Source organism: Erinaceus europaeus, chromosome 12, assembly GCF_950295315.1.
Source record: "Erinaceus europaeus chromosome 12, mEriEur2.1, whole genome shotgun sequence".
Lineage (NCBI taxonomy): Eukaryota > Metazoa > Chordata > Mammalia > Eulipotyphla > Erinaceidae > Erinaceus > Erinaceus europaeus.
This window is the reverse complement of record NC_080173.1, coordinates 33,798,008-33,825,153: the sequence shown is the minus strand read 5'-3', so window position 1 is coordinate 33,825,153 and position 27,146 is coordinate 33,798,008. Positions and strand designations below refer to the sequence as shown.

General features: G+C 43.0%; 1 protein-coding gene across 8 annotated transcripts in view; it reads right to left on the bottom strand.

Annotated features, from left to right (window-relative positions):
• The window catches only part of ARHGEF3 (Rho guanine nucleotide exchange factor 3), a 337,446-nt gene that overhangs the window by 185,733 nt on the left and 124,567 nt on the right, over positions 1 to 27,146 (bottom strand). Inside the window, exon 1 of one of the 8 annotated variants that reach the window (XM_007521177.3) lies at positions 24,386 to 24,541. The exons of 6 other annotated variants lie outside the window; for them this stretch is intronic. In XM_007521177.3, coding sequence (XP_007521239.1) covers positions 24,386 to 24,436 — 51 coding nt within the window. In that variant the 5' untranslated portion in view covers positions 24,437 to 24,541. Of the gene's footprint in view, positions 1 to 24,385; positions 24,542 to 27,146 lie in introns of those variants that run through there. One more of the 8 variants, XM_060203102.1, reaches the window with a different exon arrangement.

The window sequence follows — 27,146 nt, the reverse complement described above, 5'->3', positions numbered from 1 at the left end:
TGCTCACTGTTTAAAGGATGGTTCCATTTATTTAAACATTTCCCTAATTCAGCTAAGATGTCATGTGTTCATTTTACAGAGAGGAACACTGATGCTGTGAAGGTCTCAGTATCTAGGCAGCTCTGGAAATGGAATTTTTCTCTAGGCCAGCCTGACTCCAACTACTGATCTTCTTGCCATATATACTATTTCTCTTGAGAGAGGATTTAAAAATAAGGTGCACTTTATTTAAATTCACGTGCCAAAATACTAAAAAATAAGCTATTTTATTTTATTGTTTTTATTGGATAGAGACAGCCAGAAACCAAAAGGGAAAGGGGGAGATAGAGAGGGCGAGAGAGAACGAGAGACACCTGCAGCACTGCTTCACCACTTGCAAAGCTTTCCCCCTGCAGGTAGGGACCGGGGCTTGAACCCTGGTCCTTGAGCATTGTAACATGTGCACTCAACCAGGTATGCCACCACCTGGCCCCAATAAAAAAATAAATTTAAATGTCTTTTTAAACAGTATTTGTAGCAATGTAAGAAGCATCCCAGGGCATTTACCAACATACTTCAAAGGTATTAAGAACATACATGAGAACGCTCTGAGTTCATTTATTACTGGCTTGATCTTGGAGAAGTTATAGCTGCTCCATATTTACTGAGGATCACTATAGGCCTGGTAGGTTCTAGGTGTGGATATATCTACGTGCCTAGAAAAGACTCCTTTTTTAGGATGTGAGGGCGACCTGGTTGTGACATCTGTCATCCCATTGATTGCCAGGGTTGATTCAGCTAATCTGGCTGGCTAGGTGGATGTCCTGTTCCTCCCTCACCACTCCATGTGTGCCCCTACCGAAGCTATGCTCAGTTGAAGAGGATGGCCTTTCCTGAATAGAGACAGACTGGTCTTTGGTTGAAGGTATATGAGTAGCTGCGCTCCCCTGCTAGAACCTCCAACCAAGCTCTCAAGAAAACACTTTTTTAAAATATTTATTTATTTATTTATTTATTTATTTAATTATAATAAAATCTGAGTGAAACAGGGTGAAAGAGGGTGAGAGAGAGACACCTGCAGCCTGTTTCACACTTGCGAAGCTTTCTTCCTGCAGGTAGGGGCTGGGAGCTCAAACCCCGGTCCTCCTTCATAGTAACTTGTATACTTTACTGGTTGTGCCACTGCTTAGTCCCTCCTAGGAAATACTTCTACAGGCTTTGATTTCTCTACCATAGTGCTATCTCAAGGATGAAAGGAGATAACAGTTTTAGAGCAGGGTGAGGCATATGGCAAGAGATAACAGCAGTAGCCATTCTTGCTACTATGGATTTTTTAAAAATACATATATAATAATTACTATTAATGCTACTGTCACTGCTGCTTCACTGCTGCTTTGTGGTTTCCCCACAGTGAAAGGCAAGCCGGGTGGGACAGAGTCAAGAGACTCAGAAGGATGATGGATGAGTCGCCTGGGATGCAGGCTGGGCCTCTTCTCATCACCTGCATCATACTGGGCTGTAAATGAATGCCCTCCCAGCACCTCTAGCCCTGTCAGTTGTGCTTTGTTCCCACTTCTTTCACATACACAGGGAGACAGGGCAACAGGGAACATGCAACACCTGAATTCATTTTAAATGGCCAAGATTGAATTGATTAATGTCAGGACAGCCCTGTTATTTAATCATGGGGCTTTTCTATTTAATAACCTAGTGACCAGAGCAGTAAGACTGCAAGATAGAGAGAGTGCAGCTCCTGATTTGACAGCAAATGGCCTCTGATTAGTCACCCATAATTATTAAATGCAAACCAGATCGCACACCATTTTGATTTCTCTCTTTTGTAGGCAAATGGCTTTGGTGGTTTTGGAGGCTTTGATGCCTTGCCTTTCATCTGCACCTGCTTTGGACAGAGATTAGCAAGAGGATTTGGTGTTCTTATACTTTCCTCCTGCTAAAACTCAACTCATTAAGCTCCCACTGGTCCAGGTGAAAATCTACAGTTTTTTGCTCTCTAGTCTGGAGATCCAGAAAATCCAGGGAAGGGACTCCTACTTCACTGTCAATACATTGCTCTTCTTTTGCCTTATTATCTTAATGTGGCACTGGGGCTCCATGCATTACAGAAAACTTTGGGGACAGTTTTGTATCTATTTATTTTCAAAATAAACCCTTTTTTAAAGTTGCAAGGGATGGATGAGATAGAAAGAGAGGTAACCTGCAGCACTGTCTCATCCCTCATGAGGCTTTTCTCCACCCCTGCAGATGGGGTCAGGAGGTTTGAACCTAGGTCCTTGTGCATGGTAACATATGCACTTTATTGGATGCACTACCACCTTGACCCTACACTTTTTTATTTTAAGTAGAGAGGGAGAGATGCCATAGCACCACTTTTCTGGCTTCATAGTTCTCCCATGTGGTGCTGGGGCTTAAATCCAGAGCCTCTCACACACTAAGGTGCATGCTTCTACCAGAAGCATTATCTCCTGGTCCCCTCAGTGCACCAGCAGTGTCCTCTCTTTTCCAGAAAAGAAATCCTGATCCATTTTATCCTAGAAGTTACAATATTCCCAGTGCTGATGGACATCTTAGTAGTCACAGCACCTCTTGCATTCTGAGCACTGAGTGACTTCCCAAGTACTGGCAAGCAGGCAGTCATTTATGCCCAGGAAGAACAATACTTCTCTCCAACCACTTGTCTCTAAACCCTCCGCTCTTGGGGCCACATCACACAGAGCAGAGGAGAAGCATGCAGACACCTGAGCTGTACCTGCCAGGTTGTTCTGGGAATTCTGACAACACATCGGGTTGTTTATGTAAGTAAAGAAAAGGCCCTTTGGCAGGCCCACTCATTGCTGTCACTGTATGAGAACTCATAGCCAGAGTTGCTGAAGTTATGCTTATAGCACATTCTGTTTCCGTTCTTTCTTTTATCGGGTGTATAATATAACATCTGTCTACGAAGAACCCAAGTGTACCAGGGTAGTGTTCCTGCCATCCCCCACCCCCACCCCCACCCCCAAGAACATGGCTCAACTCTGGCTTATGGTGGTTCTGGAGCCTGAACCTGGGGCCTTTGGTGCCTTAGGCATGAAAGTCTTTTTGCATAACCATTATGCTGTTTTCCCAGTCCTGTTGAGTGTTTTCAATATATATTATCTAGTCTTCACAGTTGAAAACAGACACTATTACACATGAAGAAATGGAAACAAGCAGAATTTAATTAAGGATGTTCTATATGTAGGTAGACAAAGTCAGCATTTTATATCACATCCAACTAAGTATAGAGGATAGTGCTTGTCCACAGGCTCTATCACCACTCTCATGCATGCTTTCACTTTCTACAGGAATGCTAGGGAGATAATGCCACCAGGAGCAGCCCTGCACCTGTGATGGAGAGGAGTTGGAAGGCAAATAAATATCTCAGCTTCCTACAGGCTGAAGGGCAACTCTTGAGGCATGGCATGGCTTGCTAGACCATTGAAATTACATGAAGAGTACAGACAAATGAAAGCTGAAAACAAAAACCCAGCCAAACAAGCAAGACCCCAAAAAACCTCCCAGGGCCTAACTCTTTCCACTCTGGGATTCTGAATACCCGGTGTTCCAAAGTCTCTCCAGTGACTCCATTATGCAACTATGTTTGAGAAACACCAGAAGATTCTGGTAGGATTGTGCCCCATTTGCACACAGAACTAAACTATTCATGTCCTGTCAAGTTTGAGGTAACAAAGAAGAAGTTGTAGAAGTCACAGATGGGCTAGAGAAGGGAAAGCACTTAGTAGTAAAACTTCTAATCCTGAATCTCTGCTTGTAAGCTCACTTCAATCACATCTCTCCTTAAGTCTGGCACTGAGGTCTGTGTTGTGCAGAATCAACAAGTATCTGTCTAGCATTTAACGCACTTTCTGGGAAGTCAGTGGTTTATATAGAATAGAATTCTTGGACATTTCTGAAGCCTAGCCCAAGTACAGAGGGAAAGCTCAACAAAACTCTGTTGACTGACACATGTGGACAAATAAAATTTCCATTTGTTCACTAACTGCCAAACATAAAAACTAGAATTTCTTTTTAGGAACACTCAAACATTGAGAAGAGTCACCCATAACATTTGATTTTTGTTTCATGGGTCCACAACACTCAGTTTTGGGGGTCGGGCGTAGCGAAGCGGGTTAAGCGCACGTGGCACAGCGCAAGGATCAGCATAAGGATCCAGGTTCGAGCCCCCGGCTCCCCACCTGCAGGGGAGTTACTTCACAGGTGGTGGAGCAGGTCTGTAGGTGTCTATCTTTCTCTCCCCCTCTCTGTCTTCCCCTCCTCTGTCCATTTCTCTCTGTCTTATCCAACAATGAACGACATCAACAATTACAACAAGGGCAACAAAAGGGAGGGAAAATGATCTCCAGGAGCAGTGGATTCATGGTGCAGGCACTGAGCCCCAGCAATAACCCTGGAGGCAAAAAAAAGAAGTTAGCTTTTGAATATACTAAAAAATAATGAAGTGTCTAAACTAGGATGTTGGGAAACCTGTGAAAGGGGCAGAGCCTCTGGAAAGAGTGGTCAGGAAGGAGGGACATTTGAAATGAGATTTAAATGATAATATGGAGCCAGCTAAGCAAAGATAAGGATGAGTGGGAAGAGCTAATTCCTAAAAGACTCTGGACATTCAAGTTGCAGATTCTCTCTCCTCCCTGACCCTCCCAAACAGTAGCCAAATGTCTATTCTGACTGGCCACTGCCTTTGCATTGGGTAGTGGCTCCACCCCTGAAGCTTGTTCTGATTGGCCAGTGCCCCCTGTAAGTGTGGGAATCCCATACTTGACACTGAGTGCTGGTTGATCAATCCCCTACATGTATGATGGTTCCACTGGCAACATTTGTCCTGCTAGACCAGTGCTTATGCCTAGTGGATCCCTCTGTGAATTTTGTTCTGATTGGTCAATGCCCATAATTAATGCCAAGGAAAAAGGTGTAGGGCGGTAGCGCAGCAGATAAGCGCACGTGGCGCAAAGCCCAAGGACCCGCGTAAGAATCTGGTTCGAGCCCCCGGATCCCCACCTGCAAGGGCGTCACTTCACAGGCAGTGAAGCAGGTCTGCAGGTGTCAAAAAAAATGCCAAGGAAAATTAGAGTGGGGCAAATTTCCTCAGCTTATTGGAAGGAAAATCAGGGTGGGAGTTTTACTCTTCTTCTTTTGCATTATTTTTGGCTTTGAGCACAGCCCTGAACTTCTCACTTCATGTTAATCTCCTCTAAGGCTCTACAAAGTCAAGCCCTGATCAACCCCAGCTTTCCATCCTCATTCCCTCTGCTCTGAGCTCTGGCCTCCCACAGTCACAATTCCTCTTCCATGTTCTCTCACTATATGCACAAATGTTCCTCTGTGTCTGGAATCTTCTTCCCTCAGCCTTAAATGTCCTTCTTCTTCTTCTTCTTCTTCTTCTTCTTCTTCTTCTTCTTCTTCTTCTTCTTCTTCTTCTTCTTCTTCTTCTTCTTCTTCTTCTTCTTCTTCTTCTTCTTCTTCTCCTTCTTCTCCTTCTCCTTCTTCTCCTTCTTCTTCTTCTCCTTCTCCTTCTCCTTCTCCTTCTTCTTCTTCTCTCCCCCCCCCCTCCTCCTCCTCCTTCTCCTTCTCTTCCTTCTCCTCCTTTTTTTTTTTTTTCTGTGCTTCCAGGGTTATTGCTGGGGCTAAGTGCTTGCACCATGAATCCACTGCTCTTGGAGGCCATTTTTCCCCCCTTTGTTGCCCTTGTTGTTAAAGCCTTGTGGTTATTATTGTTGCCATTGATGTGTTCGTCAGGATAGAAAGACATGGAGAGAGGAGGGGAAGACAGAGGGGGGAGAGAAAGACACCTGCAGACCTGTTCCACTGCCTGTGAAGCAACTCCCCTGCAGATGGGGAGCTGGGGGCTCAAACCCAGATCCTTATGCCGGTCCCTGAGCTTTGCGCCACATGCGCTTAACCCACTGTGCTACCGCCCGACCCCCCAAATGTCAGTTCTGTGAAGAAAATATCCCAAGATGTCACCAAATCAAAACAAACCTCCCAGTTATCATCATCATGTGTCTCTTCTTTGCTTTAGCAATTCTGATAAAATTTACTATTTACTTGTGTGGTTATTTAGTATCTATTTATCCCCTCAGAGTTGAGTTAAATGAGCGCTCCAACTAGATTAAGTTGCACTCCTAGCACTTTCTACTATGTGGGTGCATAGGGTTTACTTTTTTAAATAATACTTATTTATTTATTTACATAGTGTGAGAGAAATAAAAAGAGAGGACCAGAGCACTGTTCAGCTCTGGCATAAGGTGTTGCTGGGAACTGAACCTGCAGCCTTGTGGGGCCTCAGACATGCAAGCTGGTGCTTTAACAGGATGATCTTAGCACATGAAATTCAATGCTTTGCTGTAGCTAACTTGAAATTCTTTTTTTCTTCATAATTTTTATATATTTATTTTGATATAACTTTATTGAAATTTAATGGTGTATAGTACAATTGTTGATACATGGGTATAATTTCTCATCTCTCTAGGGTGGGTGCCTATATATCTTGAAATTCTTAATCATTTTTTTTATACTGGCTTTCCATTTTTGTCTTGTGTTGTGCCCTGAAAGGTATATAAGTACAGGAAAAGAAAGAATGTATCTCGTAGCTGTTACCCACTCTGAGCATATCTCTGGCTCTGAGGCCACCACCCATGAAAACCCAAAGTGTCGGGCTGAGCTTCACTGACGGGAGACAGACGACCAGGGACTCATGGTTGAGCTGTGGAGACAGATGACCAGGGACTCATGGTTGGGCTGTACGCAGTATCTCTTTATTCATGCAGGATGCAGCGCAATCTATACCAAGCTAGACTAAACTAACAACTAACTAAAACAAACAATGTTGTCTTTATATATATTTCCCAAGTAGGGTGTGAACAGGATGTGACGCAGAGAGGGTGGAGAGAAAAGTGACTGGTGAAAATCAGGGTGTGACAAGGAGAGGATCAGGGTGTGACAAGGAGAGGGGGTGGAGCAGGTAAGAATTCTACCACTAAACCACCAATGCCCTGGAGGGAAGGTGGTGCTTTATGTAAATGTAAAAGTGATTTATGTAAATAGACGGCAGTGGTTATGTAAATAGAATACAGTGGTTATGTAAATAGAATGCAGTGTTAAGCAGGGGGGATTTAAACCAAATGAAACAGAAGGGGTTTTTAAAAGCAGAATTAGAAGATACCAACACCAAAGCAAGTCTGACTGTCAAACATTCATTCACTTAACAAATACTTATCATTCATTTCCATGAGTACATATAATGGGATACTTCTGAGTACAAAGCCCTTATCTATGATTCCTGCCTTCCTCTTGGAGGTCTTGATCCTGTGTCATCTAAAGATGCTTCTGACTGTCCTGATATATTCCAGAGAACAACCCACCCTGGATGGACTTCAGCTAGAGTTCAATTCACTGGGAGTCCCTGAGAGATGGTGTAGGACAGCCCTTTGTATACATATGTGTTGTCTTCCACTGAAAGGCAAGGAGTGGGTGATAATAGTCAATACAACAACTCCTGATGCCTCTGAATGGCGTGGGGTGCCTTGGGGTGCTAACCTACTTGGCTGGTAAACCCCTCAGGTAGGAGGACATAGGAATTCCTAAGTAGGCACAGTGTAGGTAGAACATGCTATAAATGGGGACCTGGAAGCATCTGCCACAACTGGTTTTCCCCGGCATCAGATTCATCACACAGTAAAATAAGCACTGCTAGGGGCCAAAGATGGTACATCCCATTGAGCACATACGTTATCATGTACAAGACCTGGGTTTAAGCTCTGGCTCCCCACCTGTTGGAGGAAGCTTTATAATTTATAAAGAGCCCCCCTCCCTCCCTCCCTCTCTTCCCTTTTCTCTCCCTCTCTTTCCCCCTCTCTGTCTCCTATTTTTTTTTCTTGACAGCTAACTAATTTATTTCAGATGAGAGAGGAGTTTTACATGAGACAGAGAGGAGAGAGTTGGGGGCCAGAGCTATCTTTGGTACATGTGATGCTGAGGATCAAACTAGAATCTCAGGCTGTGTGTGTGTGTGTGTGTGTGTGTGTGTGTGTGTGTGTGTGATTTAATAATGATTAAATTTGTGATTTAATAATAACTGACAAGATTGTAGGATAAGAGGGGGACAATTCCATACAATTCCCACCACCAGAGTTCCGTATGCCATACCCTTCCATTGGAAGCCTCCCTGTTCTTTATCCTTCTGGGAGTATGAACCAAAGATCTTTATTGGGTACAGTATGTAAGAGGTCAGGCTCCTGTAATTGTTTTTCCACTGGATAGCCCCCCCCCCCACACACACACACACTAATTTTTTTCTGCCCTAGCAAATAAAATTTTTTTTAAAAAGTCACTGAGCCCCAGCAACAACCTGAGTGGCAATAAATAAATAGATAAATAATGTCTTTTCAATTTACTGTCTACCCTGAATCCATCCATGAGAAGACTCCCACCCAATGGTTCCCACCCAATGTCTACCAACTCCAGCCTCTTCAGGTTACAAAGAGGTACTTGCAACAACATCTATAGCTAGAATGAAGTGCCATTGTTTTGTGCATATTTGTTTACTTTCGTGGCCATATACTATTTATGGCAAGGATACTGGCTTTATATTTATCCTAATAATATAAACACTTCATCAAAGATAAATGTAAGGGGGATGTATGTTGTTTTATAGAAAATTATGAAGTATTTTTCAATGTCTAGGGCTGTGGCAAAAAGTGATTTGCAAATGAGTGAGTCTTAGGAAGTAAGTAGGGTTCTTTGTGGAGAACAGTAACTGTCCCAAGCATTTTGCTGTTGTGACAAGCACAGAAAAAGCAACACTCCTCTGCCCTCCCCACCAGAGTGACTGGGAAGGGACTCCTCCTTTCCTCCCAGTGCTTTCTGTAGCAGATCTGTAGCCCTCTGTCTGCCCAGTCATGCGCTCACAATGAAACTGGTATCTAATGGGTCTAACTTTAGCTACAGGAAACAGGAGCGCTGGGGACCCATGGCTAGCCATGCTTTGTTTGAGGATGGACACATTATCTTGACTGAACTGTCTTCCTTCCCTTTGTTTCGAGGAGAGGGTGTGGAGGCTAAGGTCTGGGGAGTGATCGGGAAGGGAGGTCTGCAGTGTGTTTCCTGGTCCTCGTTGGGGGGGGGGGGTATATCAATAGTTCTCTACTGTCATAGTCCTGGTGCTCCAACTTAGGTTACACATCATCATGGTCAAGTGAGGCTGATTTTAGGGTGAACTAGAAGTGATACTTTGATGTTGGAAGCCACTCAGAACAGAGATTAAAGACCCCTTTGTATTGTATTGTAAACTTTCAAGACGTCTTGGCCTCAGATATGAAATGCTTCTACAAAAATGGTTTAAGCCTAAACCATTTTTTTTTGCCTCCAGGGTTATTGCTGGGGCTCAGTGCCTGCAGCACGAATCCACTGCTCCTGGAGGCTATTTTTTTTTCCTTTTGTTGTCCTTGTTGTTTTAGCACTGTTGTGGTTATTATTATTGTTGTTATTGATGTCATTGTTGGGTAGGACAGAGAAAAATCGATAGAGGAGGGAAAGACAGAGAGGGGGAGAGAAAGACAGACATCTGCAGACCTGCTTCAGCGCTCGTGAAGCGACCACTTCCCCGCAGGTGGGGAGCCGGGGACTCGAACCAGGATCCTTGTGAGAGTCCTTGCACTTTGCGCCATGTGCGCTTAACCTGCTGTGCCACCGCCCAACCCCCAAGCCTAAACTATTTTCTAAAACTTGTATATATTTTCTCTGGTTTTCCTCTAGTTCATAAAATTACAGTGATCTGTTTGATACATATTATCAGAAGTAGACAGATCCCAACTTTTCTCTTACCTGGTGAAAAAAATAGTGAAGCCAAGCTGGAACAATTATTACCCAGTACCTGTTTGTAAGGCCTGGCTGTGTGACCTGGCTATATAACTGCAGGCATTTCACTTTCTCTATCTGGATCTCAGTTTCACTAGCTCCAGCATGAGGGGTTGGAACAGGTGACTGCTAAGGTTTCCTTGTTAGGTACACAGGTACCATGACATATGGCCAAGGGAATTGCTGGGTAGGGTAGGAAAGTGAGCAACGAGAGTGGCAGAAGCTAGAAAACACTTTCTAGAAAAAAATCATGGACTCTTGCTTTGCCTCAAATCATAGATTATAGTAATCCTGTCTATGAGTGAAGTCTTCTAAACACAAAATCCACACTCAGGCCTCCCAGTGTGTATTAGATGAATGAACAAAAGTATGCTCCCTGGATGCCTTTGGAGAGCCTAATAACTAATAATTTAGAAGGACCAGTAGCCAGTGAAAGAGAACAAAGGGGAGTTGGATGGTAACGCAGCGGGTTAAGCACACGTGGTGCTTTTAAAGTGCAAGAACCAGTAAGGATCCCGGTTCAAGCCCCCCGGCTCTGCACCTGCAGAGGGGTCGCTTCAAAGGCGGTGAAGCAAGTCTGCAGGTGTCTATCTTTCTCTCGCCCTCTCTGTCTTCCCCTCTTCTCTCCATTTCTCTCTGTCCTATCTAACAAAGATGACATCAATAACAACAATAATAATAGTTACCACAACAATAAAAAACAAGGGCAGCATAAAAGGGAAAATATATCTTGCACTAGTTTATGGACACCTGTGAACATATGCTCTCAGTGCAAAATATATACCTGAAAGCAGAAGTACACTAGAGTTTGCAGTGAGTACCCCCCCCCAACACTTCCTCTCCACTATTCCCATATTTGGGTCCATGACTGCTCAACAATTTGTTTGGCTTTGTATGTTAACTCTCTTTTCAGCCACCAGGTTCCAGATGCCATCAGGATGCCAGCCAGGCTTCCCTGGGTTGAAGACCCACCAATGTGTCCTGGAGCTCCAGAGCTCCGCTTCCCCAGAGACCCACCCTACTAGGGAAAGAGAGAGGCAGACTGGGAGTATGGACCGACCAGTCAACATCCATGTTCAGCAGGGAAGCAATTACAGAAGCCAGACCTTCCACCTTCTGCAACCCACAACGACCCTGGGTCCATGCTCCTGGAGGGACAGAGAATGGGAAAGCTATCAGGGGAGGGGATGGGATATGGAGATTGGGTGGCGGGAATTTTGTGGAGTTGTATCCTATGGTTTTGCTAATGTCTGCTTTCTTTAATAAAAAATAAATTTAAAAAAGGGAAAATAAATAGATATTTTTTAAAAATTTTAAAAGAAAGAAAACAAAGGGAAAGAGAGCAGCAAGAATAAGCAAGAGAGAAAATGAGATATGTGCATATATAGAGCCAATTTTTATAACCTATGTAGTTATATCTATAAAATCTTTGCTAACAATAATCTAATGAATACTGAGCCACTGCTCTTTATTTTAGGAGAGTGTTAATTTTATTTTTCTGTAAAGGTTATTGCCATAAGAGTTTAGTGCCTGCAGGCTCTGCCATCTCCCAACCCCTTTTCTGTCATAGGTCTCAGTTTCATTATCTGCAATATAAGAAGTCAGGCCAGGTGACTGCTAAGGTTTCCTTGTCACACTGTAAGGTGACATGTAACCAAAGAGATTGCTAGGTAGGAGGGAAGGTGATAGAGTATAAGAGACAGAGAAAACTAGAAATAGATATAGAGGGAGAAACATAGGAGGAAAAAGGCCTGTAGTACTACTACTTCACTACTTGTGATGTTTCTCCCCTGCAATTGGGGGCTGGGGTTTTGAACCCAGGTCCCGCACAAATGGTAACATATGAGTTCAACTGGTGCACCACCATCCAACCTACCCAGTTAAGCTCCCATGAACCTCTGATCGCAATAATTTTGTCAACCAAACTAATCAACACATAATCTTGATTTATGTATGTTTCTGCTTAAAGATACTGTGTTTTTTCATTTACTAACACTGAACTCATGTCATGGGCCACATTTCTCATGTCCATAAGAAGTCATCTAACAACTGTGCTATCTCCACAAGGACACTGAAGTTTTTCTGTGCTTAGAAACACTAAACACTTATCACAACACAGGAGGGAGTATAAATTAAACAGTGAAATCACCAACAAAAGCATGCTCTAAATAAACTACAGGTAGGACACACACATATATACACTCTTACTTACTTACTTTTTTTTTTTTTAACCAGAGCACTGCTCAGCTCTGGCGTATAGTGGTGCTGGGGATTATACCTAGGACTTTGAGTCTCAGAGATGAAAGTCTCTTTGCATAACCATTATGCTATCTCCCCAGCCCAGGACACTTATAGTATGCCCTAAGGAACAGGAAGGCAAAGTGTTGTGTTGACTTCGGCTAGGGCCATGTCCACCAAGTGACTCAGATTTCATATGTCTATGAAGGATCACAAACATGCTACCTGGGACTGAGGATGTAGTTCAGCAGGTAGAGTGCAAACCTTCCATGTGTGAGCTTCTGCTCTTGATTTCTGGCACCACAAGGGAATACCAAAAACAGAAATAAGTGGAACTTCATGGAGAGTAGAGTGTAGACTGGTGCTTTAGTGTTTCTCCCCACATTTTCATTGTCTCCCCAGAATATGGAGTAAACACTTATCCCTGGATGTGGCTCAGTAGTAGAGAACATGCATGAGGTCCTAGGTTCAAGTCCCTATACCACATTTTTAACAAAGTGCTGTGAGTATTGATTCTAAGATTACAGATGAACTTTGGCAAGCAGGTCAAGACTGTGGCCAGGAACAATGGGGGCTGACAGGGCAGCAAATCCTCACTTGTCACTGAGAGGTCCTTGGAAACTGACTTTAAGCAAAACAAGCCTTCTTTCAAAACAAGCAGGTCTTCAAGAAAAACTTTTTCTGAATGTTGGCCAGGAGTGTTTTTTCATCAACATTATAATAAAACAATGCTGAATAAAACAATGTTATTCAAGGGCCCATTGTATGTATGTATGTATGTTTATTTATATGCATGCACATATATACAGATACACATGAATATACAGCAAGAGGAGAGGAGGAAAAGATTCAAGAAATGCATCTGATGGGGGCCAGGTGGTGGCACACTTGGTTGAGTGCACATGTTACAATGTACAAGGACCAGGGTTCAAGCCTCTGTTCCCCATGTGCAGGAGGAAAGCTTCACAAGTGGTGAAGCAGTACTGCAGGTGTCTCTCTCTCTATCTCTCCCTTCCTCTCAATTTCTGGCTATCTCTATCAATAAATAAATAAAGATGATAAAAATATTTTTAAAAAGAAAGAAATACATGAAATGAAGAAGAGTGTCTTATCTTAAGAGCTCTAGGGATCACAGTGGGCAGGGATGGGAAGGTAGCCCTATAGTGCTGGGATAGCAATGCCTGCCAGAAAGTTGTACCCCTCTGCACATGCTACTTTAAAGCCGATAGACTCAAAGATACCTTGGGCAGAACTGGCTATGTGATTTGTAAAACCCATAATAAAATGAAAGAATGGTCTTCCTTGCCCAAATACACGAGTTCTCTGACAGCTGCAGCAAGGCAAACTAGACTGAGCACAGGGCCCTTCATTTATCTTCATGTAACAGTTGTCTAAGCAAAGCTCCAGGTCTGTGTTTAATGCCTCAGATTGGGTCTGATCCCAAACCCAAGCCCAGGACACACAACAGGGAAGGCTCATTTCCTTTCCTTCACTGCAGACCTGTTCAGCCCCAAATCACAGACACAGCAAGAACAGCTGTTTGGGAGGTTTCTATCCAAAATAAAGGGCAATGCTCCCTAGAGTTTATTCTTTCCTTAGCCAGAGAGTCGGAATAGAGAAAAATGCCTTCTTATGCACACATGCACACACTAGCAATTTCCTTAAAGCGAAAACTTCTGGAGGCTGGGTGGTGGTGCAACCAATAGAGCATATACACATTACCAAACATGAGGATCTGGGTTCGAATACCCAGTCCCTACCTACAGTGGGGAAACTTCATCAGTGGTGGAACAGAACTGCAAATGTCTCTCTTTCTCTCTCTTTTCTTCCCTTCTGTTTATCTCTGTCTCTATCGGGGGAGAAAAAGGTTGTTGGGAACAGTGGAGTTGTCTTGCAGGCACTGCGCCCCAGAGATAAATAACCCTGGTGGCAAAAATAAAACAATACAAATTATAATTAATTAAAGCTTTTCTTGAATTGTCATCAATTTAGAGCTTAGTGGTGGAGAATGGACTATGAGTGATGGTGGGAAAGGGTTAAAACAAGACATCCATCAGAATGACAAAATTGAAACATTTGATACTACTACCAAAGGTTGGAGAAATGGGCTCTCACACAAGACAAAAGGGAGAGTCACAGACTGGAGAGCAGCTGACAGTGTCCTGTCAAGCAGAAGGTGTGCACATCTTAATGCCCAGCATGTGGGTGAGCACTTAGGGATCTGTGGACAGATATTCGGGATGTTTATTCTAACAAAGAATGGGAAGTAACATAACTATCTATTAGAGTAGAAATGAAGTATCAAGAATGCAAAATAAGGCATGCACTGACATTCCTGTCAGTCAAAACCAATCCATCAATTAACTTCTTCCTCTTGAATGCATAACTTACTCAGATCATGTAATTGCTCTCAGATACAAGGAAATACATATTGGTGTCAGTGCTGCTAACTCCCCCTTCTACCTGCCTGGATATATTTGTTTGTTTGTCTGTTTGTTTATTATTGGATAGAGACAGCCAGAAATTGAGAGGGGAGCAGGAAATAGAGAGGGAGAGAGATACAGAGAGACACCTGCAGCCCTGGTTCACTATTCATGAAGTTTTCCCCCTGTAGGTGGGGCCAAGGGCTTGAACCCGGGTCCTTTCACACTATAAAGTGTGCGCTTAATCAGGTGTGCCACCACCTGGCCCTGCTATATTTGTTTTCTCTATGATTTACTTTCATCCAACTAGAAACACAAGCCCATCAGACCTCCTTGCCTATGGACCAATGTTTCTCTTCTTTTTTCTCTCTTTCTCTTTATCTGAACCCTTTTTTACTTAAAAAGAAATTATTATAGTTTCCAAAGACCTTTTGCTTATGAGAATCACATCAATATTTACAGCATTAGAAAACAAAATAGAGAAATACTGATTCTTTATAAAGATAGTTATATATTATTTGTTAACCTCATCACTATATTGTAATGAAAATTCCCTACATTTTCCAAAACAAAACAAAAAAAAACATAACCAGAAGTATTGCTTTTCACTTTTTTAAAAGCATTTTATTTATTTTATTTTTAAGAGAGATGAAGAAAGAGAAAGACACAGATAGAAACACCGGAGCACTGCTCAATTCTGGCTTATGGTGGTGCAGGGGATTGAACCTGGTACTTCAGAGCCCCAGGCAGGAGAGACTCTTGGCATAACCATTATGCTATCTACCCCCACCCTGCTTTTCACTTTTACAGTTCTCCTTATTTAATGCCTGGTGCACAGAAGACCATATCTGTGGTTGTAAGCAGTCTGGTGGGAGGGGCCATCAGGATAGCTCACCAGGAGGGTGCCTACCCAGCCATGTGCCTGGCCCAGATTCAAGCCCTGACATACCACAGCAATGCTACAGTACCACAAGCAGCTCTGGTGCTATGTTGTCTCTTCCTCTCTCTATTTCTTTGGTTGAATGAAAGAGCAGCTTGAGGTAGTGAAATTGCACATGCAAAAGATCTCAGCACTGAAAAAAATTAAAAATCAATCTGTGGGGGCTGGGGAGACAGCATAATGGCTATGCATAAGACTTTCATGCCTGAGGCTCCAAGATCCCAGGTTCAATCTCCTCCACCACCATAAGCCATAGCTGAACAATCCTCTGTCTCTCTCTCCTTCACTAAAAAAAGTCAAAATCTTTAATTAAAAAAAAAGCAATCTGTGGTGGTATGTTATTTTGGTTGGCACATATAAAGATCATCCTAGCAGTGATGTAGCTAGAACTTCTAAATCCTGAAGACTCCTAAGGGTCTGAGGTCACACTTTGAGAAATAGCTTCAAATCATTACCTCTGCCAACAGATCTCTTAAACAAACAACAAGCATGTCATTTACGCTTCCTTAAAATTGTCAGTGACTATAACTCAGAATCCAAATTCTGGTCATAAAAATTTTCCCAATTGACCAATCTAGAGCCTATCCAATGTGCCCTATTTTATGCCATGGGTACGCTTTCCACTGCTAGGTGAACAGAGATGTCTGGATTTGGTGCTTGTTCTCTGAACCTCAGTTTTCCAACAGCTAGAAAGACAACTGTGTTGTGTGTCTTTTAATTTAGGAAGACTTCTCAGATTCATCCTATACTTGAGTTTCCTTTTTTTTTTTTTTTTTGAGGTCCTAGATTTTCATTTTTTGAGCAAGCAACTCAAGTGCATGAGATGATATTCTGCAACAGTTAGCCATACAGAGATAGGGAGATTTTTTTTTTTTCACTCTAGACATCCCTTCCTCTCCCCAGAGGGAAAAGCTAGAAGGAAGACAAAAATTTATCTTGCATTCTTGTAGAGATAGTCTAAACTCAAATAAGGAAGTCTTTTTTTTTTTTTATCAAACATATTGTGTGCAGTGCTCTATATGGGTTGAACACTGTTAACCAGGATAGTCTTTCCTGACACTAGGAAAGAATTGGTCTCATTTTTTTCAACAGGGACAAATTATATTTTAATGTAGCATAATTATTATTGTTGTTGTTATTGCCAAGACTTCACTGGGTTTTTTTGTCTGTGCAATTCCATCATTCCTGGAATATTGTTTTTTCCTTTTTTCTTTGTATAGGGCAAGAAACAGGGCTCGGGGGCAGAGGGAGAGAAACCACAGCACTGCTCCACCATACTGTGCATACTGTTTTTATGTGACAGCCAGCTCATCATGCTTGGTGAAGTATGAAGAGCTATCTCTTAGTCTTATAGCGTGACTTTTCAACTAGCCCCCCACTGATTGGACAGCTCCAATCTTTTGATGAAGCAAAGGTCCTTTTACATAAGTAAGTCTACTAATGAGTTAATATCTAGGAGTAGAACTGCTGAGCCAAATGGAAAATACATTTGAAATATGATAAGTGGGGGAAAGGGTAGCTGACCTGGAGTGCATGTTAACAAGCATGAGGACTCAGATTCAACCTCTAGGCCACCACATGGAAGCACCTGCAGGGAGAAGCTTTGCTAGTGATAGAGTAGTACTATGGTGTTTCTTCTTCTTTTCTTTTCTTCTTTTTTTTTTTTTTTTTTTTCCTATCAAGTAATAGAAAGGAAAAGGGAAAAAAATATAGGAAAAATGGCCACTTGGAGCAGTGGATTCATAGTGTACCAAGCTACAGCGACAAACCTGGTGGCAATAAAAAAAAAAAAGAGGGAGGCTGGTGTGGTTCACCTGGTTGAGTGCACACATTACAGTGTGCAAGGATCCAGGTTTAAGCCCCAGGTCCCCACCTGCAGGAGGAAAGCTTCACAAGTCGTGAAGCAATTCTGCAGGAATCTCTCTGTCTCTCTACCTCCACCTTCCCTTTCAATTTCTGGCTGTCTCTATCCAATAAGTAAATAAACATAATAAAATTTAAAAGAAATAAAGGAAAAAGGAGGAAATAAAGGAAGAGAGAGAGAGATAAACAGAGAAGAAAATGAAATCTTCCCACAAAAAGACATTCTAATTTACACTACTACTGGTCATGCAGGAAAGATCCTGCTATTACTGCCAGACATACATGTTACCTGTTTCATCAGCCAGTGTTGCATATAAACAACAATCCCTCCATCTAACTCAGGTTTGCATGCACCTAATAACACCAAATCTCTAGAGATGCACCCTGCTTATGTGGTGGCTACTTAGCACACATGGAGTTTAGATTGAAATTTTGACTGAAATTAAATAAAAGCTTATCAAGTATTCAGCAGCTGTCTGTAGCCAAGGATCTCTGTGTGAGAAAGCACAGGACTAGAACACAGTCATCATCAGCAGGATTCTACTTTCTGCTACCCCAAAGCTCAGGTGGGCAGTGGGCCCCTGGGAGTAGGCAAGTTCCAGCTGGGTGGGGCTGAAGTCTGCAACACTTCTGGACTTCAAAGGCTTTGCGTGGTAAAAGAAAAAGCAAATGTTAAAAAAAAAGTTCAACCTTGTCTTAATATTTTTTATACTGATTACTTCTTAGATACTAATACTTGAACATTAGCTAGTACATCAAATGTTATGTTTCACATACTCATCCTAACATGCTTACTATTACTTAAATAAATTACTAATTTCAGCTGGGGTTTTGTTTGTTTCATTTTGTTTACTTGGTGTGGCTGGTTGGAAACAAAGTCTATTTTTATTGACCAACACTGCTTCAGAAGGTACATTTTCTGTTGTAATCTGGACTGACTTCCTCTCCCCTTCCCTTTCCTTCCCTTTTCCTTTTCCTCTTCCTCTTCCTCTTCCACCAGGGTTATCACTGGGGCTCAGTGACTACACAGCTGTACTGCTCTTGATGGGTTTTTTCTCTTTTAGAGAGAGATATAAATATAAAGAAGGGAGAAAGAGAGACACTGCAACATTGCTCCACTGCTGTGAAGTCTCCTCCCTTACAAGTGGGAACTGGGGGACTTGAGCATGGTAATGTGTGTGCTCTAGCAGGTGCACCACCACCAACCTCAAGTGTTTCTTTTTACACAGCAGCAAGTGTGCTTCCAATTACTAAAAAAAAAAAAAAAAAAAAAAATCAGACTCCCTAGAATCCCTTTTTCCTCAGCACCCTCCCCTGTCCTGTATAGAAGGCTGGGCAAGCAAGAAAGGGTGGCCAAGTCTGAAACAGAAAGCACAGCTCCCACCTGGGCGGACACAGGCAGGAACCAGTGGCACTGCTGACCTCAAGCAGGACTGATTTCCTGATGGCTGCTTAAACAATGTTCCTAAGAACAAAGCACTTTCCACCTAAGAATAGTAGAATGGCTCGCAATAAGGTTTCCAGGAGTCCGAAGGAACACATCCCTCCCCTGCTCTGTCCCTACACTGTCTTCCACTGCTGGTGTGACCTGCTCCCTGCACTTGACAAATGTGCCATCAAGTTCCAACCCTCCTTTGTCCCTATCACTGGTAATACATGGCTCTAACAGGCAAGGATCCAGGGGAAGAATGGAGAGGAAAGAGGACCAAAGAAAGATGTCACAGGTTCTACAGCTGAGACATGACAGCTGTGTATTTGTCATCTGTGTCTGGCTTTGGCATGAAGGTCAGCAAGACTCACTTTTATGTCACGACACAAGGAACTGACAGATCAGAATGGGCATTGTTTTCTGCTGAGGAAATGACACCTAATTATATATGGAGGAAATCATCATCATTATCATCATCTGTGTGCCTTCTGCCAAGTGAATTAATGTTTTTAAGTCTCTGTTTTATCACCTATAATATGTCTGCCCAGGTGGTTTTCCTATCTCATTTAGTCTGAAATTTGCAACATGGCACCAATGCCTTCATCCTCATTCCTTTATTTAAAAAGAAAAAAAAAACCTCTTTGGAGGCTGGACTACGGCACAATTGGTTAAGTACATGCCCAAAGACCTGGGTTCAAGTCCCCAGCCCCTACTTGCAGGGAGGAAGTTTCACAGGTAGTGAAGCAATACTGCTGTTGTCTTTCTTCCCCACCCTTCTTAATTTCTCTCTGTCCTATAAAATTAAAGGGGGGGGGTGGGCCTTTTTGGGACTAGGAATGTAGTTCAGCAGTGGAGTGCAGGCCTTGTATGTACAAAGGCCTGGGTTTTATCATGACAATTTCCCCTGACCCTTAAACAAAACACTCATTGGATATGTACTATGAATTAGACCTTGAGCCTGGCACTGGCAATACTAACACAGAAAAATACTTCTTTCACTGGATGAAGTTCTTAAGAAAGGGAAGGGAGAGAGGGTGGAGTGACTCATTAGAGCTCTCCTGGGATCATGAGCCTGCAAAGAAATGTTCACAAGTCTGTGCAGTTTTCTGAAGAGAGCATTCAAACATGTATGGGGCCTGATAAAAGCAAAGAGCTTATGGACTAGAAAAATCATGACTGGCTAAATGCCACGCTATTCCTACTACGGGGCTACTCAGGAGTTCACACCCAGAACAGTACTCTCAGTATACACGGAATTCTCACACAAGGGATTTGAACTGCAGACTCTGGTGTAAATTCTTAATCATACCCAACCCCCAACCCCAACAGGGGGAGAGTCTTTGTGACTTCTCCTTCCTGCTGCTGAGCCTTTACCAAGACTGCCCTTTCTTGCACCTGAAGATTATGAGCATCTAACAGGCCAAAATAGTGTCTCTCTGTCTGACCTGGGAGTAGAGGAGAATCTGATGAGACTGCCAGTGTGAAAACCCTATTACTGGTCAATTCTGGAGCAGCCAATAGATCCCCTACTTACTTAGAACCTGGTGCATTGGACTTAATGTTCTCAGAACTTTCTTCATTTATTATTGTTAACATTTATCCTTTGCCAACATGGCAGAATGTTCTACATAGGAGGTACTGAGTAAATGTAGGCCAAGTTAATAAATAATGATGATCATTGTGGTATATTCATTTCTTCTGCAAACTTATATGACCACTCTTTCTCTCCATGGCTTGGTACTCTGACCTGAGCTGGCCAGTGGAATATGGGGAGGAGGCACAGTCTATCAATTCTGAGATTAGGCCTTAAGAAACACTGTTTCTACTTGGCCCCCTAGAGCCTACTGAGCCCCGCTCCACCACCCCTCCACCAGGAGAACATATATCTGGGGAGCTTTGGACTCACATGGGCCACAACACCCCAGACACTTCCCAGCCCCAGGAGTCAGTTTTAGGTTTTGTTTCTACTACTCTCTAACAGAGAACTTCATCCCCAGGGAAGTTCACCATTGTCCAAGATCAGCTGCAAATCTAGAACTTGAGGGTACTGGGTAGAGGTTCACCTGGTAGAGCACACATGTTATGTGTGAGAACCTAAGTTCAAGCTCCTGGTCCCCACCTTTAGGGGAGAGGCTTCATAAGCAGTAAAACAGTGTTGCATGTGTCTATCCTCTCTCTTTTCCCCTCTCTATCTCTGTATCTTACCCTATATTTAAAAAAATGGCCACCAGGAATGGCAGATCCAAGAGACACTGGACCTCAGTAATAACTCTGGTGGCAAAATTTTTTTTTTTTTAAATCTAGAGCTTGGATCCCAAACTCCTGACTCCCTGGTCAATGTGCCCACCCCCACTTCCCCACTGCAGAGAGAACACCCAGTGACTGAGAACCCATACCAGGGGCTGAGCCAGCTCTGCAGAAAACAAGGACAAGAGGAGGTAAACATCACAATGTAAACTAGGCTGATGAGATGGGAAGCCAGAATATAGGACCAAAGGGCTGAGGGAACAAGGACTGGCAGGCAGGCAGGAGCTGCTTCCTGAGTTCCTAAAGCTGCTTCCCCAAGCTGCTTTAGGAACCAGCTTTCCTAAGTGACATTGACGGGGTTTATATTTAGGTCCGAAAGTCACCCATTGTTCTGTCCCTGTGGACACACAGGGTTACCACCCTGCCCTTGCCCTCTTTGAGTTATACCTCTGTGCATTCCATCCAGACAGACCTTTTTAGAATCTACTTTGCTTTGACTTCCCCTCCCATGGCTCCCATCAGGCCTTCCAGGCAAGCTGTAAAAACATGGCTGGAATCAGGGCTGCAGAGTGGAGAAGCAGCCTTCCGTGAGGCAAGCCGCTTCCTTCCCTCCAAAAAAATCATACCAGAACCCTGTTTATCTCAGAATGTCAGAAGCTTTACAACAGTGGTCTTGCCTAGGATTCATTTAACCAGTGGCCACTGGTTGTTACATTCTAGTGTTAACAGGGCCAGACAGGGCCAGGGACACAGGTCATGCGTGCTGGCTCTGCCATCTCATTTATTCTTCATGACAATCACATAAATGGGGCATTTTACATGCCCAGTGTCATCACATAGCTAGTAAGAGGCAATATTGAGCCTCAAACTTGCACCAAATCTCCTAAGACAGGTTAAGAGATCTTTAAAAGTTTCTTCTCTCTTCCCATGACACCCAGTCACCAACTGCCCCCCTCCATTCAGTCCTAACTCCTCCTATCATTTTCTCAACATTAAGAGATAAAAATTCTGTTATATTTTCAAGAGCAGACTTACTTTCAAGAGCAGACTGAAAGTTAGTAACCAGTCAACCAATTATGCTTTGAGTTCCTACTGATAACCCTTAGGGAAAGTGTGCTTGAAACACAGCAGATATGAGAACTATTTTGACTTTTGGGGCAAGACAGTTGTATGCCTTAGATTTATATCAGAGTTAAAATGAATTAGGAGACCTCCTTGTTTGACAATGGGGGAAATTGAGTTCAGAAAAGGCAGGGTTTTGTCACAGATGATTCTTTCATAGGTACTAACTATCCACAGGAAAAAAAAAAATCTGATTTAGAGGCTAATTTATGAAAGAACTAGAAAGCACAGTGTTCCTAAGATGCTGCATGTGACAGGAGATGTGAGAAGGTCTTATCATTAAACCATGTAGCAGTCTATGGTGACGATGTCATTTCTGGACCCATCCTATCTGACTCTGATGTCTGACCCTTTACTAAACAGCTAGGTGAACTTGGGGTAAATTATCTTCTCTAAATCTCAATTTGACTATCTTCAAAAGGGTGATAATTATAATATTCAATCCCTATAGTGCTTTAAGAATTTCAAAGGGTTTGGTGTATTGCACCAAAGTAAAAAACTCTGGGGGTAGGGGGGAGGGTACAGGTCCTGGAACATGATGGCAGAGGTGAACCTAGTGGGTATTGAATTATTATGTGGAAAACTGGGAAATGTTATGCATGTACAAACTATTGTATTTTGCCATCAACTGTAAACCATTAATCCCCCAATAAAATTTTTTTTTAAAAAATTCAAAAGGTAAAGAGGGTAAGGTGCTTAATAACATAAAAAAGTATCTAACAAATGATCAGTGTTTCTGCATTATATAGAGGTATATATTATAGTACGACATACATGTTTGTATTGCATTAACTATGACCCAAATGTGGTAGATTATTTAAATATTTTCAATTCCCATCTTTCCAAGTCTCAAAAATTACTCTTAATCAGATTAGTAACTTTTAGGTGAGTAAGATGAGAAAGGAAAAAAGGTATTGAAAGTATCCAAGGCTCTGAAACCATTTTAAATGTATTGATAATGTGATCATGAATGGAAAAAAGCAATGGGAATTGCCTTTAGGAAAAAAAGTCTGGACTTATCCAAAGTTTTAACCCCTATACCCAAATAAACAAAAAAAAATAATTAATTTTAATGCACACAAGAAGTAAATTATATATATATATTTCTATACATGTACATAATATTTTTACCAACAAAAAGCCTTTATATTTTTTTCATTATTTAAGTGTATCTTTTACTTATGGTTTTTATGTTTCAAAAATCACTGCTAAAATGCAATTAATACTGAAGAATATTGTGGATAATATCAGTATATCTCCTTTTTTTCCCTCACCACTCCCATCATCAAAAGTCTGTGTCCCCATCCTCACCCTCATAGATAACCACTATAGTTCTCCCACAGTCTTAGATATAGATTGACATTTTTTTTTCATAATCATATGCTCAGTTCTCTATATTCAGCACATGAGTAAAACCATTCTATAGCTGTCTAAAGCAACAACTCTTCAGCCCACAGAAACATAACATTTCTAGTTGTTCCTTCTGAAATAGCTCAAACCAGACATCATTACTCTTAAGGAGAACACTAGCAAGTCTGAGTTTCCTTTGATATCTATTATCTCTCTAGTGATGAACACATTCAATATGCCAGGACCATTTTAATGAAATATTGTTCCAAGTAGAATGAACATCCCAAACTGGATTTTTCCACCTTTCAATGCAAAGAGAAGTTCTTAGAAATCCACTTTGTGATGAGTAACAATAACAACCACCACCAGAAGAAAAGCATCCATATGAGAAGACACATGCATCTTTCCCCTCCGCTTTTCCTTCCCACTAACTAAAAACGATCTTTGTATTGAAAAAAGGAAAAATAAATAAATAAAAGGGGGAGGGGAAGCAAGTTTTAGTATTGTGGAACAAAGAGATGGAAGAGACCCGATCTTTGGTCTCCTCCAATCACAGATGCTAAAGGAGGTGCTGACTGCTAGACACTCTGTACCTCTACTACCAGCAAGCTCAACCATTTGTGGTCTTAAGCACAACCACACAGATTGTCCCTGTTTAGACTAAAGTGAGACAGACTTCTGCCCTCCATCACCCACCAGTGTTCACAACAGCAGTTCTGAGCTGAATTTCTTGGGAGATTTATTGGGAGACCGCAGTGCCCTCCCATGCCTGGGCTCCTGATCCTGCCCAATGGGCTGAGGGCGAGGGGTAGGGTGGGGGGCAGAGCTGCCCCAGCCCTGGTTCAGCAGCAGTACCCCCTCCCTCCCCAATAGGAGGCTTACCTGAGCACGGACAAAGAAGCAACACCACACCATGGGGCACTCTGACCTCATCCACCTGGAGTCCCCACCCTAGCTGTTGCGGAGCTCTGCAGACAGGATTCTCTGAGCAAAGCAGAGCATGGTTTCCTTGAACCAACTCCTCCCCACCACTTGAGCTGCATGACAGGAAGTGACAGAGGCCATCAGTTAGAAGTGTCAGAGGCTGAGCACTGCACCAGCCCAGAGCTTCCCACCTCTAACCATGCCCCTGCCTACAGCTGCTGCTGCTTTTTCAGAGCACCCTGTATCTGTGCCTTCAAAGGCACCCCAGAAATTCAGCCTGAGAGGAATGCATTGTTCACTAGGGTCACACCTAGAGAAGGTTGGCACTCCCGCAGCTCTGCAGGGCTGGCTGCTGGCAGGTCATGCCTCACATCTGGAGCAAACTCAACAGTGGGTGAGTTGCAAAGAGACTGGACACTGGAAAAAGAGTTTCGGATAGCCAAGGAGGAACAATAGCCCACTTGAATTTCACCCAGGAGCCAGCGGCCCTGCCCAGGATATGGGGGTTACACTGAATTTCAATTTCAGAACAACCCAATAAACGAGAGTGGTGGTGAATGCCCCACCCATCCGTTTCTTCCCCTTTTGTCTCAGGCCAGTCTGGCATCTTCTCTTCAGAGTTCCTTCCAAATAGCTGCTTCTAGAAACCTTCTTTTTAGTCTCTGATGTGAGTAACAAGAAGCTTTCCTGCTCTGCTCAGAATTACTATGGAAATAACTCACAATCAGCGTTTTTCATTTTAGGAATTGGGGAATCACACCAGAGGGAAGCCCTTGATTTGTCCCTGACTTTTACAAAACCCAAACTTCTTAGGGGAGATGGACAGTCTCACAGTGACCTGCAAAGTCCCGGTAGAAAATCAAACCCAGGTGTAGCCCTCTGAGCAAACAAGCCACAACTTGGGGGTGCCAAAGCAGCTTCCAATGATTGCAATTTTTAGTTCTTGAATGCAATAGTACCTACTATGCAAAAAGAAAGAAAGAAAAAAAACTTTCTATCAGCAATTTTATTGATGAGAGATTGAACCTGGAACTTTGGTGCCTCGGGCATGACAGCATCTTTGCATGACCATTATGCTATCTACCCACTGCCCCCACCTGCAATTTTTAACTTCAGAGATTTAGCTCAGTGTTTGCTGAGTTCTTCTTACAAATACACAGATTTTTAAAAACTCTGCCTGCCTCTACCCTGAGTAAAATGGGGGTGCCCCCCACAAAAGAGAGAGGGATCATTTCAACAATAAGTTTCAATTTGAACTTCAAACTGAGAATTGACAAGAAAGCAGGCTTGTCCTGGTATTCAGGTCACCAACCAGGTCCTGAACTGAGTCCCAAGAGCATCTTCTGCCCTGTGCGCATCAAAGGGAATCTTCCAACTCTGACAATGCACAGATTAATCACTGGTGGCTGGAAAAAATATATAATACATATTGCCAGGAGTTTGTAAAATGTGTTGAGGAGCCATTAGATAATGGAGTCTGGCAAATGCATTTTTTTTAAACTGAAGACCTAATCTGAGTAGAACTCTTGAGAGAGAGAGACATAGGGTAGAATTCCTAGGGTGCTCTAGGCAGAAGAGCTGACAGATGCACTGGCAAGATTGCTGGGTACTTTGGAAGAAAAGTACTTAGTTGAGAGGCCTGAGTGTTGCTTCCAGGGTCATAAAGGAACCCCTCTGCTTGGAGGATGATGAAAGTGGAATTGATGTGAGGCAAGCATCTGGATCACTTCAAGGCCCATATGGCACCTAGCAGGTCTGGCACCCAGGAAATGCTATGTGTCATAACAAATATCACTGTCCACCAAAATGTGGCTTTCAAATGTCCCTGGCTGCAGGACTCCTTGTCTTAGCTCCTGAAGAGTAAGGGTCTGGGACCTGGACAGGCCCATCAACCACTGCAGAGTAGCTAACTCTGTTGGCCACTGTGAGAATCTTAAAGACAATCTCCCTGGGACACAAGGCCATCCCATAAATTCTGTTGCTTTTCTCTAGGAGGATTTTCAACCAAGCCACTCAGAGGAACCCCAAGAGCCATGGATCCCCCCACCAGGATCCCAAGGAAACTTGAGATGGCCACTATCATGCACCGAAGTTGCTCTCTTTTGAAGGGAGAGAGGCCAAGTGCAAGCACACTAATCCTAGAATGATAAAGCCTGACTTCCTGAGACTGATGGAGAAAGAAGAACTGAAAACCCTGTGGGCCGCTGCACTCTGGGGAAGAGGTGAAACCTGAGTGGGCCCTGGGGTCAGGTAACCATGGGGGGAGGATAGGCAGAGGCCCCCACAGGGGGTAGGGGCACAGCTCCTGCGGAAGGGAAGAAAAGAGCAGGGCACTACCATTTCCCCTGAGGCCCCTGCTTTGATCAGAAGCCATAATGAATTCAGTGATGAAACAGGTCCATGCCATTAATAACTTTTTCCCCCACAGGGATCCAGACAATTTGGAGCTGTGCGATGGGCACTGTATAAAAAAGCCCAAATGAGGAGGAGGGGTTTTTTTCTAGAGGGATTCTACCAAACCAACAGCATTCAATCATATCTGTCCATTGATTTTCACATACTGGGTGTAACACAGTATTACTATCATTCATTCAAAGTACACAGAAGTTGACAGAGTTAAACAATAAGTCTTCCCAAAGGTTTCCTTTTCCTGTACCCCAACCCTATCTCTGGAAGTGCTGTGTCAAAGCCAGATCTGCAGATAAGAGGGGTCAAAATT